The sequence below is a fragment of the Dipteris shenzhenensis genome, chromosome 10, assembly GCF_047967505.1.
Source record: "Dipteris shenzhenensis isolate YYH24624 ecotype China chromosome 10, Dip_SZ_1.0, whole genome shotgun sequence".
NCBI lineage: Eukaryota > Viridiplantae > Streptophyta > Polypodiopsida > Gleicheniales > Dipteridaceae > Dipteris > Dipteris shenzhenensis.
Genome location: NC_141605.1, coordinates 54,137,736 through 54,150,858, shown reverse-complemented (window position 1 = coordinate 54,150,858; position 13,123 = coordinate 54,137,736). Strand labels below are relative to the sequence as shown.

At 44.3% G+C, this 13,123-nt stretch overlaps 1 protein-coding gene across 4 annotated transcripts in view; it reads right to left on the bottom strand.

The window, feature by feature from the left end:
- LOC147897983 (RNA-binding (RRM/RBD/RNP motifs) family protein) overlaps positions 1-13,123 on the bottom strand; it is a 56,313-nt gene that overhangs the window by 35,517 nt on the left and 7,673 nt on the right. For all 4 annotated transcript variants that reach the window (XR_015541695.1, XM_087380791.1, XM_087380792.1 and 1 more), the window contains exon 3: positions 497-674. Coding sequence is in view for 3 of the 4 variants with exons in the window: in XM_087380791.1 (XP_087236917.1) it covers positions 497-674 (178 nt within the window). In the remaining variant the exon portion in view is untranslated. The remainder of the gene's footprint in view (positions 1-496; positions 675-13,123) is intronic.

The window sequence follows — 13,123 nt, the reverse complement described above, 5'->3', positions numbered from 1 at the left end:
TTGTCCCTATGCTAATACTGCAAATAATGTATGCTTTACCATAAACTACAGCACACACTCTTCATGAAAATATTATCAAAATCTATTCAACCAAAGCTTGTGTACAATATGCAACTATGCGGCATGCCTTACTGCTAAAATAAATCATTGAAATTAGTACAACCTTGGAATAGGAAATCTCAGTCCTACCATTCATGCACACCCACCATGCAGCCTAGTAGTGCACTTTAGCACTCAGTACCAGTCAAAAAGCTTGAGATCCACCTTTTGACATTTATTTTAGCTCTACTTGCCCCGTCACAAAATTTCAGTTCCACGTATTCACGTTCTCCCCTGTGCTGATTTCTTCAACAGTTGTGAGATTTATTTTACCTCTAATTTCCCACTGTCAAAAAATTTCAGTTCCATCGTTTCTCATTCTCTGCTGAGCACACAATTACATTTTTAGCTGGCTTCAAAGAAATACATTAATGACTAAATTTTATAGAAACCATACTTTCAGGCCAATCTGCTAGTGTTGGATCTTCCCAAGTCTGCCCTGCTGCCTTTCGTGGGATGGCTTTTTTCTTGGTTTCAGCCTTATGTTCATTATCTCCACTTGCTAGAGCTGCCTTCACACTTTCAAGAGCTTCGGGTGTGATGGTCTGTGCATCCCTTTGGAATAACTGCTGAGCCTGCCAGCTTGCACACAAAGTAGAACATATGGACATGAAATTTCTGGGTTTAATCATGCGAACTATGCAACTAGCAATGCCAAATCAACAAACATGTACCTTAGTATTTCCTCAGCATTAATCAGGAGTCAAGTATTTTCTCAGTATTAATCATCAGTCACAACAAGAAGTCATAAAATGACACTAACAATGAGCATGAAAACTTCGGCAAACTGTTTGGAGGCTTCAAAAAAACTCAACTTTACTCTCCCTGAAAGGTCCTTCAGCACCACCAACACAGGAGGAATCTCTCAGTAAAAAAGACAACAGAAGAGGCCCTGTCAAGCAACTATTTACTTACAAAACCAGGGGAGAAGGATGGCGTTACCCATATTTGCCACTGGAAACAAGACAGTTCTATGAAATATGTATGACACTCAAGTACACCCCTTATGAAATCTATGAACAGTTGAAAGGGTGTGCATCAACTTCATCTAGGCTAGAAAGAACATCCACATCTGTGGCAACATCCATATCTATGGTGAAAACAACCTCAATAATATGAAAGCCACAACTGGACAAACAGAACGAAGCATTGAGCTTTTAAAAGCAAGGTGCCGGCCCATTAACATAATGAACTTCAATTGATTGCGACTGGTGAACTACCATCTGGTTAGAAAAAACTAGACCCTTGGCTAGTTTCTCCATGCAGCAACAATAGAAATGGATAAACAGAAGAACCTTGAGAGAAGAGAAGGGAATGCTCTAATCCAAAACTCCTACAAGAGAATTAAGGAGATCGACAACAGTAGAACAGTCCAAAAATATCGGAGTCTATTGCACAAAATCTGAGCTAAACACTCCTTACACAAAGCTACACCAGAGATTCCCAAACATGCAGCAATCCACTGCCCTGGATGCTGTGGTGAGCACAAGTACTGCTCCTACTTCTGTCCTTGTACTCCTCAGGTTGCACTGTGTGCTCTTTAGTGAGCTTCGGCGAACGTTTGTTGTGCACATTCATTGGATAGCACTCTCCTGTACCCACGTGCTCTCCTTTGGCTGTCAGTATGCACCAAGTGATGCCCCTCAGTGAGGCACTCTCTAACACCGTGAAACTCATGTTATGCATAATGCGTGACAACGCATCAGCAACTTTATTATCCTTCCCTCTTCAGTACCGAATCGTCAAATTAAACTCCTGCATGAATTCTGCCCACCTAGCTTGGCGGCCTCTAAAGTCAGGTTGTTTACAAAAATGTTTCAGAGTATCATGATCAACATCCACATAAAACTCTGATCCATACAAATAATGTCTCCATGTTTTCAAAGCATGGACAACAGCATACAACTCTAATTCATGAGTTGGCCAATTTCGTTGAGAGGGAGAGAGCTTCTTGCTTTCAAAGGCTACTGGCCTTCCCTCTTGGAGGAGAATTGCTCCTACCGCAATGCCACTTGCATCAGTTTCAAGGAACAACGGTTTTGGGGATCAACTATTTTTAACACCGGTCCTGTGACCACAGCTTGTTTTATGGTGTTAAAACTTTCCTGTTGATTCTATCCCCATATAAAAGGTACTTTATCTGAGGTCAGATCAGCCAATGGCGATAATATCCTTTGATATGCCTTCGATAAAATTGGACAAATCCCAAGAATGATCGCAAAGCGGTCAAACTCTGAGGGATTGGCTAAGTCAGTATCGCAGCCACTTTCTTTTGATCCATTTCTACCCCCTCAGGAGTAATTATGAATCCTAAATATTCAAGTCTGACCATACACAGTATAGTTTTCTTCTTATTTACATAAAGACTGGCTTTCCTCAAAGTACTGAACACTATTCTTAAGTGTCCATGATGCTCAGTAATACTTTTACTGAATACCAGAATATCATCAATAAAGTATACTACAAACTTTCCGATATACGGACGTAGTAAATCGTTCATAAGCATGACGAATGTAGCTGGAGCATTGGTAAGTCCAAAGGGCATTACCAAAAACTCATAATGTCCAAACCTGCTTCTAAAAGCGGTTTTATGCACCTCCTCGACTCTAATACGGATCTGATGGTAGCCACACTTAAGATCTATCTTACTGAAAATTAAGGCCCCATGTAATGCATCTACCAAATCATCGATTCGAGCCATCGGATACCTGTGCTTAATAGTGATATTATTCAATGCTGTGTAATCTATACAAAGGCGAAAAGTATCATCTTTCTTCCTCTTTAATATCACTGGGGAAGCAAAAGGTGAAAAACTGGGTTGAATCTGCCCCAGCTTGAGGTATTCTTCCAGTTGTCTTCGCACCTCAGCTTCTTCTGTAAAGCTTAATCTATAGGGAGGTCTATTGCCATCCTGACCGTCTAAGCATAGTCAGACGGACTAGTTTTCAACTTAAGCCTCTTAATAAGCTTCGAGTTAATTACATTGTGCGTTGACGCTGAGTCAAACAATACAATCACATCATGATTGACTACTTGTCCTTTCATTTTAATCAACTCGGGCTCATCGAAAACCGTATACCCCGTTGCTGCGGGCCTTGAAAGGATGTTATCAGGTGCACCGCTTACTAACTTAGTAACAGACACACTTAACAACACACGTACTAACCTCTGAGAAGGTCCCGCCAATTGCATCTGCATATGTTCCGCATTAGGACTCTCCTGCATTTTCACGTCGCATTCAGAGATTATCATATCGGCCGTGCGACGGTCTTGATGTCATTGAAGGCAGCCAAAGCACAATCCTTCTTTCCTAGCTTTTTCTTTTTGCTCAGGGGTCAACGAGGACTTTGACCAAGCCCGGGCTGCCATTGGAGTTACTTTTCTTTTCACCCCAACGGTGGTGCTTGTCTTTGCTTGTCCCTCAACCGGCTTCACCTCCTTGGTTTGGCCACTTGGCTGCGAGACACTTGGCTTTGAAGTCCATTTCCTCTGAAATCTCCCTTTTCTCGGGTACTCATGCTGAGTCCCTGCCTGCACAAACCCACTAGGTCTGCCTTTGGCATCCTCATAGTTCAGGGCTACTGCAATAGATTCATCTAATGTAGTCACATATTTAGCCCGAACTTCCATTTTAATCTTATCGTTCAGTCCATAGATATAGTCCTTCAGCTGAACCGACATAGGGAGAGGGTCTGTTATTTTCATAACACATTCCCTGAACTTGTCAGTGTACTCTGCCACCGACAAATTCCTATGGCGAAGGTTTCTGTAAGCATCCCAAGCTCGGGACTCTTCGTCAGGTGGAAGAAAGTGTTTCTTAAATTCAGCCTTAAACCCTTTCCAGGTGGTAGGGACAACCTGATCTTTTTGTTGTTTTATCCACCACCTATCCGTTGCCTCAATAAACAGGTGAGTGGTCTCGTGAATTTTCTTTAGATCAGATCTGATTTCACAAATGGCAAAGGCTTCTTCCCACTTGTGTAACCAAACCTCAATCACATCAGAACTGCGCTCGGTCATCTGACCAGCGTACTTTTTCGGTCTATAATTAGCAATATTAGGTACCTTGACCTTCGCACGTTCCGACGAGTGTATACTGGGCTCTGGCTCTGCTGGAGCTTTGCCCTTTTCATTTCTAGATGGTCTAGCCGACAAGGCTTGCACCATCTCTCTAATTTCATTTTGACTAGCATTCACTTGAAGCTATTGGTTCATGATCTGTTGTAAGGCATCTTCTAGTACAGAAATCCTACCCACCAGAGTAGGTGTTGTGTGATGGGACACTTGTTGCGTAGATCGCGCTCTAGATTTACCAGGATTTACCCTGGAATCTTGTCCCTCTGCCTCCATTCTTTCAAAAGGGAAAATAGTTTTTTTTTTCTTCAACTTTCCCTCTGTTGTACAGGAATAAATCGACTGCAAACTGGAAACTGTAAATTTATATAGAAGGAAAAAAATGCCCCCTTGAAACTCCACATAATGCAGATATCCCGATTTCCTTTGAAGAACCGGGTGACCTTCGGAACAGCTATGTAGCGATCCTCTTCAGAAGACTCCGCTTCAGGTTGATCAGCGCTTGCAACACTTTCGATCGTGCCGGTATCAATATCAGAGTCACCTTTGGAACTCCAAACTTCATAATCATATCTCTGCCCCGCATGGAAGCGAGCAGAGCGTTATAGGCCAGCGTCGATCAGACCTTTGAAGGAAACAAAGCGCCAACTCAGCAAGCGACTCGTCTTAGGGTGCGCAAGCGACTCGTCTTAGGGTGCACAAGCGAGGGAACTTGCAAAAGATAGGCTCCGAGCGAACGACCATTATGGAGAAGATGCACGTCAATTCCATCCCCCAACTCTGGTCGTGTCCTCGCCGTACCTCGTCAAGCCAGTCAGCCACGCATCTTCCCTCTTCAAGTAGCCATGACGCGAGAAGCCAGGTCCTCACGCCAAGAAATCCCGCGCCTGTGATGACGTTCGTGACTATCACACTACGTACTGTCCGTCGTCACACATCCCGTGCCTGCGCTCTGATACCAAATGATAAGCTCTAATTTAAATCTCTTCTATTTCCCGGCACAATTACAGGCGCTGGCATCCGATTATCCTCCCAGCCTCACTCATGGATTGCATGCACACCAAAGATATGTAATTCCTTTCCTTCATGCCTATCCACAAGCCCACAATTCCCTAGATGGTTCCCTCTTGCCACATGTCACCATTTTAGACCTTTAGCTTGGTACACCATTTACCCCTCTCTTGGGGCACAATTAAAACATTTGCCCCTTGGCATTCTTACACATTTAGGTGCACCTAGGCCTGAGCACTCAGAACCACCTAGTCGATGCCAATACACCCTCACCTAGGACCTTGGCAGTTACTTCCCTTGACCATTTAATTTACGCACGTAAAATATTACGGAAGTCGGTCATCTAAGAGAAAATGCCCTACCGATCTTTCCGAGGTCATGCTATATTGGCTAGAGCATAACATTCCTTGCTGCTGGCTCCTGCTCCATCACTACTGTACCCCATCTGAGACGAAGATCAGCGAACAAACGTCGCAGCCAAACACACTCAACTGTCGTTGTGAAAGCTGCCCTGTACTCAGCTTCACATGAGGAAGTAGCCATTGTAGATTGCTTCTTGCTCAGCCAAGAAATGCAAGCGTTGCCCAAAAAGAAACAATTACCACTAGTGGACTGTCTGGTATCATAGTCTCCAGCCCAATCTGAATCACTGTAAGCATGCATCTGCAAGTCACCCCCCTGGGAAACATCAAGCCAAAAGACTTTGTGCCTTGCAAATATCTGAAGATGCGTTTTACAACCTGCCAATGTGTTGTCTTTGGGCTGTGCATATATATGCTCACCTAAGATATTGCATACTGAATATCGGGCCTGGTATTGCACAAGTATATGAGGCATCCAACAGCCTAGCTGTAAAGTGTGACATCCATTGATTCACCAGCATCATACATAGTAAGCTTCAGCCCCAGCTCCATGGGAGTGGCAATAGGCTTACAATCATGCATGTTGAACCTATCCAAGAGCTTCTGCACATACTTGGATTGAGACATACTGCCACGCTTGTCTTGTATAAATTGGATCCCCAAATAAAAATTGAACATGCCCAAATCTGTCATGTCAAATTCAGCTTTCAGCTCAGCTTTGAAATCTGCAATTATATCCTCATTTGACCCTGTGAGCAGCATGTCATCTACATAAATAATGATGACTAAAATATCCCCCATCCTTCTTGATGTAGAGGGTGCTTTTCGTGGGACTATTGTGTAATCCCTTACTTGCCAAGAATGCATCTATCTTGGCATACCATGCACGTGGGGCTTGTTTCAGCCCATATAAAGCTTTGTTAAGCTTGCAAACCTGAAGTGCATTGCCAAAAAGTTCAAATCCAGGAGGTTTCTTGACATAAACCTCTTCCTGCAAGTCCCCATTAACGAAAGCTGTTTTTATGTCCAACAGTCAACTGATGGACATTCCACACAAAATTGCAGCCATTGCAATAACTGACCGTATGGTGGTCATCCGGGATGTAGGAGCAAACGTCTCCTCATAATCTATGCCCTTCTTCTGTGCATAGCCTTTTGCAACCAGCCGTGCCTTGTACTTGTCAATAGACCCAATCTGGCTTCCTTTTCACCTTGAAAACCCACTTGGTACCAATGGCATGCTTACCTAGTGGCAAATCCACAACATCCCAAGTCTGATTTTTCTCTATGGACTGCAACTCATTGTGCATGGCATGTATCCAATGCACATTATCCTTTGCTTCTTCAAAAGAGTAAGGCAATGGGGCCTCAAGCCTCCTCTCCCTGAGAGTCTGTAGCAACCATTTCACGACTGTTTTGGCTGTTAGAATTTTACCCAACAGAGGGTACACACAACGGAAGACTTATAGTAATGCCCAGGAGCTCACACAGTGTGCGTGTGGGGTGTGGAATCACAAACTTCTTTACTTATGTGCATTCAATATAGATGTGCAGACTCATCAATAGACAATGAACCAGCCAGATAGAGAAACCACCAAAATATATATTTCCGTCCAAAACTATGGACACAATGCAAAATAGATGGATCCAGAGTCCCACCACCAATGGTGTGGTCCTCTGATCTAACCACAAGTTCCTTCTCCAATCTACTGGCTGTGCTCCACCTCGAGCGTCTGTAGACTTTCCGTCCAGAACGATCCTCTCCACCTTGCTGTCTGGAAACCAGCCTAGGTGGGCTGCCACTCAAGCTCAGTCTGCAGCTCCTTCACGGTCACCTTCACCTCCTGTGTATAGGCCCAAGGCTTGCCTTCTTACTGCTCCTGTTTGCTGTCAGAGGGCTGCTCCAGAGAATGTGATCACAACACCTTGCTGCCCTAGAAGACAGCCAAGGTCCAGCCTCTAGGAACTCAGTCTGCAGCTCACCGTCAACTCTCCTTCACCCCCAGTGTGAGGCCCAAGGGAGTGGCTCCTGGCTGCTCCTGTCTGCTCCTGCTTTTGCTGAACTGTTGGATGTGAAATGAGGCCACAAGCCTCTCCTTTTATAGGCCCTAAGGCCTGGCAAAAATACCGACCAGTCTGCCCTGACCGGGCCGACTGGACAGACCAGGTTGGCTGGCCCAACCGACCTGGTTGGCTCAGCCCAACCAGCCCTATATAAGGGCCCTTTGCTGGCCCTTTGTTCCATGCAGGGTCCAGCTCCTTTGCTGCTGTCCTGCCACCTGTCAGCCCTGCTTGCAAGCCATAGACCTGCCCATAGACCCCCATTATACTGCACCTTGCTGCAGCCCTTTGCCGGCGCCTTGTCCTGGCCGTACCTCTTCCGTACACTGCCCTGCAGCAGCCCGTACAGATCCGTACAGCTTTGTACCCTGCTCCGTACACATGCTAATGTCAGCGCGCCTTTCATAGGGTCCTGCTGCAGTCCACTGAGTGCCTCATGCCAGGCCTAATCCAAGACACTGTGTCCCCATCATCTTCCTGCACATGAGCTGCTCCTGATGCAGCCTTTCATCCTTGGGATACCCCACCAACCATGAATGCTCCAGATCTGTCCCAGATCTACACATCCAGGTAATCTCTCTTTGGGCACATCCTGCCCTAGGTCTCCCTCCCCCACGCTCTCCTCATTTGGGGGCTTACAGATGGGGAGGTGACCTTTCCAACATTGGCTGCATGTCTCTCTTGAATCTCTTGCCTAACAACTTCATCCACACCCTATGGAGGTGCCATTGGCTGAATCGGGGCATGTGGATCTGGAAGAGGTTGCTGTAAATTCTGATTTTCAGCGAGGAACCAAATGTTATAGTAAGCATCCCCTCAAACACATCATCTGAAGAAGCTGGAATCTGAAATTCAGCATTATATGTGCTGAAGTTTCAGAGAATATAATATCTCTACTAACAAAAATCTTACGTGTAGCAGGATTGTAGAGATGATAGCCTTTGCTTTGTGAACTATATCCCACAAAAATGCATTTAAGTGCTTTATCTAACAACTTGTGTCGCAACTCCACAAGCACGTGGGCATATGCAACACAACCAAAAACTCTGAAATGGTCCACTGAAGGCTTTCTCCCATGCCATGCCTCATAGGGAGTGATTGCCTTTGTGGGAGCCCGATTCAAAATATAGTTGGCACACATGAGGCCTTCAAGCCAAAACCTGTGAGGCAACTTCTTACTTATAAGCATGCATCTATCCATCTCCATGGCAGTGCGATTCTTCCGCTCAACTTTGCCATTCTGTTGAGGTGTAAGCCTCACTGTAAGCTAATGCGTGATACCTCTCTCCTTCAAAAATGCCTCAAATTCATGAGACATATACTCTCCCCTTGGATCTGTGCGAAGTGTCTGCACCTTGAGTCCTGTCTCATTCTCAACCATAGCCACAAAGTGCTTGAAATGCATTAACACTTCTGATTTTGCCTTGAGACCATAGACCCAAGTGTAGGTGGTGAAGTCATCTATGAATGTAACAAAATAGAGATAACCCCCAAAAGCAAGTGTCCTCATGGGACCGCAGACATCACTCTGAATAAGCTGTAATTTCCGCGTAGCTCACACTGCACCATCCTTCTTGAAAGGAAGTCTATGCATCTTGCCAAGGATGCAACCTTCACATGCATGAGGAGTAGGAGACTCTGAAGGAGGCAATGCATCAACCATATCATGCCTCTAAAGTGTCGTTAAGCTGCCATGTGCCCATACCAAACATGCCATAACTCCCCATTCTGCATCGCAGCAGTGGGAGTGCTCACTGATAATGCAAGATCGGATCTTTTTTCATATAGATCAAGCTGAAAAAGACCCCGATACAAAGTGCCAGACAACATCAAAGCATAGTCATTCTCTTTGTCTCTGACTGCACACTTATCATCATCAAAAACAACCTGAAATCCTCCTCTATTGAGTGAGGACACTGAAAGCAAATTCTTCTTTATGCCTGGCACATAGAGAACATCTAAAATTCTGAAATCCGTGCCATCAATGGGTGTGCAAATAATGTCTCCCACTCCACACACTGAATAAGAAGAATTATTTACACAAGTCACCTTCTTTTTGGTGGGTGGAGGATGCAAACATACAAACAGACTCTTCTTGGAAGTGATGTGCTTTGAAGCACCACTGTCAAAATACCAAGTATGAAGTGTCTCATTGACATTAAGAGAGCATGCATCCTTTGAAGGATCATACAAGTCAAGAAAGCATAAGGGTCATCATCATTACTGGCTGTAGCATCTGAACTACCCACTGAAAAATCTGAAGTGCAAGACAGAAAGGCATAGTGCTCTTCCACAAAGTTGGCTGCAACATCTCCCCCATCATGAGAATGAGGAGCTGATGCATCTAACACAGCCATACCGGAATCCCTTTTCTTCTCTTTGGCTATGCGCTTCTTGCATTCTCCAATATAATGACCCGGCTTCTTGCAATAGTGACAAATGCCCTTCTTTTTCTGCTTATCTGCATCACCCTTAGCCTTATAAGAGGATTGTCCTAAATCAGCTTTATGCTGATGTGTGGGCTGATTGGCATGTGGCTTTTGCTGCCCTTTATCCTTGGGCTTGAACTTGGAGCATGGCATGCTCGCCAAGCCCGGGTTGCCATATTTCTACGAGTCTGCTCCTCCTGCAACAGAAGTCCTACCAACTCGTGAAAAGAGAGAGGATTGCTGCCCTCCCCCTCAATGACAAATTCAGCGAGGAATGGAAACCGAGATAGGACTTAGGAAGAGAGTTCAGAGTAGTGGTGATCATCTATGAATCCGGAATGACTTCATCAATATTCAGCAACTGTTCCCTCAAGTCCTAAAGCTTTGTGAGATGAGAATTCATGGAATCTCCCTCATCCATATGTGTATGGGAAAGCTCTCGCTTCAGAAAGGAAACTCTGGCATCATTTCTTGCTGCAAACATACTCTCTAGTATCTCCCAAGCTGCCATAGATGTCTTACATGACCGAATGTGAGGTATAATGAACCTCTTGACAGATAGAGAAATCACTGAAAGAGCTTATGCATCTCTAGATTCCCATCTTTTCTGCTCTGCTGTGAGAGCTCCTAGAGCGGCTGCTCCAACTACTTGTGCTGCATTTGTACCTCTACCCCTGCCTCCAGCTGTAGGAGTGACAAGTGTAGCCACTGTATCTGGTCTTGCTTCATCTCCATTAACATAATCCCAAAGATGTCTGCCAACCAAGATATTGCGAACCATGAAACTCCACAAGGAGTAGTTGGTGCCATCCAACTTATCCTCCTATGTGAGAACTACGAACACCTCATTGGGGTTGTTATGAGCCATTTTCACCAGATAATCTCAAAAAACACAGCAAACTAACCAAGTAAAATCCCTTTCTGGGATGTCAAATGCACAAGTAAAATCTACAAAGAAAATCTGCCCACAGTGACAAATAATGTCACAGCCTATCAAAGGCTCAAAATGCACCTCAATAATCTCAAAAAACACAACAAATTGACCAAGTAAAATCCCTTTTTGGGATGTCAAATGCACAAGTAAAATCTCCAAAGAAAATCTGCCCATAGTAACAAATAATGTCACAGCCTATCAAAGGCTCAAAATGTACCTCAATGCCCTGCTGAATGCCCAAAAATCTGCAAAAATGGCAAAAGTCTGCAAATTGACTCGTACTGAGTCCAGAACTGCTTGCAAACTTCCAAAATGCTCTTTTACTTGCAAAATTGCAACCCAAATGCAAAAGCCCCAATTTCTTGCGGGAAATTGCATACATAAGAGGGCAAATGATCTGAAAGCCCCAAATGTTACACATATTGCGCTCTGCCTGCAAAAGCCCCAAATTTCACTACCAGATTGCAATGCAATTGCAAAAGCCCCAAAAATTCTCCAAAACTTGCAAATCTACTGCAATGTTTGCTAAAGCTTCAAATGTGCTCCCAAAAGATAAGCCAAACAATGGTTGAATGCACTAGTGAGCCTGCAAATGAACTCTGCCTGCAAATGACGGACACCGGACACCTTTAGCCTATTAAAAAACTGCAAGTACAGAACTGTACGGAATCCGTACAGAGTACGGACAATTGTAAGGAAATGTGTGGGCGGTACGGACGGTGAAATCTGTATGGACAACGAAAATGCAGAACTGTACGGCCTGTACGAACGAATTGACACGCATGTACGGAAATCCATACAGTCGTACGGACTGTACAAACAGAATGCTGCGCATGTGTACGGACGAAAGAAGCCGTGGTACGGAATCCGTACAGTTGTATGGGCTATACGGACATCATGTCGCGATGGAGCTATACGGATGAACGGGAGATGGCGCTTGGTGATTGAGCTGAAATGCGGTAGCTAGAAGCAAGAAGCTGGAAGCTGAACGTAGTTCACTCCCGAAGTGTACTAAACTGAAGTGAATGACGTGTGAGTACAAAGAAAGAGATAAGGGTTTTGTCTTAGTAATAAAACCCTATCTAATCACTAACCGTAGTTAGAGATTAGACCGTGCTTAGGGGGAAAACCTCTAAGAGGGAAAAGTGCCCCTAACTCACTTATTACATTACATTGGCCACTACCTAGAATATATTAATAATTCTAACACATTACATGCTGATGTGGATTCTACCTGGGAGATACTGGCTTTCACGGTTCAACTCATCATGAAGCCATGAAACGGCTTCAAACAATGCCAAACTCACAGTGGAGTGATCAGCAATACAGATGGAGTCAGATTTTTCAACAGTTCGGGGGTATAATTGAATATGTTCCTGGTAAAAACAACCCAGCCGATGCTCCATTTCAGTTAGCCACTATTCAATTCAAGACGGGTGGAGTTTGTACAAGAATCGATTATATGTGCTGAAAGACAAGCGACAAACGCTTCTCCATGATGCCCACGACTCCCTGGCAGGTAGCCACTACTCTCGTACCCAACCACTATTCAATTCAATATGGGTGGAGTTCCTACAAGAATCGATTATATGTGCTGAAAGACAAGCAACAAATGCTTCTCCATGATGGCCACAACTCCCTGGCAGGTGGCCAACAAGCCATCAATCGTACATTGGGAGAAGTTAGAACCCTGCTTTTATTGGCCTAAAATGCAAAAGGTCATTTTACAGTTATGTGCAGGGATGTCAGATCTACCAAAAAATCAAAAGTGTCCCATAATAAGGTAGCAGGTTTGCTTATGCCATTGCATATTCCCAAAAGTCCTTTCCAGGACATCACCATGGATTTCATGGGACCCCTTCCGACATCACCAAGTACACGCAATACTTATTGTTTAACTATAGTTAATAGCTTTAGTAATTTTTGCATACTTATTCCTAGCAAGCAGACGGCCTGCGTAAAAGTGTTAGAAAATGAAATCCCACCAAAAGGGATCCCGCAGTGGAAGACTGATAGATGGACCCAAGTACCATTCATGTGTGTGCGAGCCAGCAAATAGATTGTGCTCAAAGACAAATATAGATGCAACACTTATATATTTTTGTCCGTCCAAAACCAAACACAATACAATACCAAAATGTCCTCCTACTATA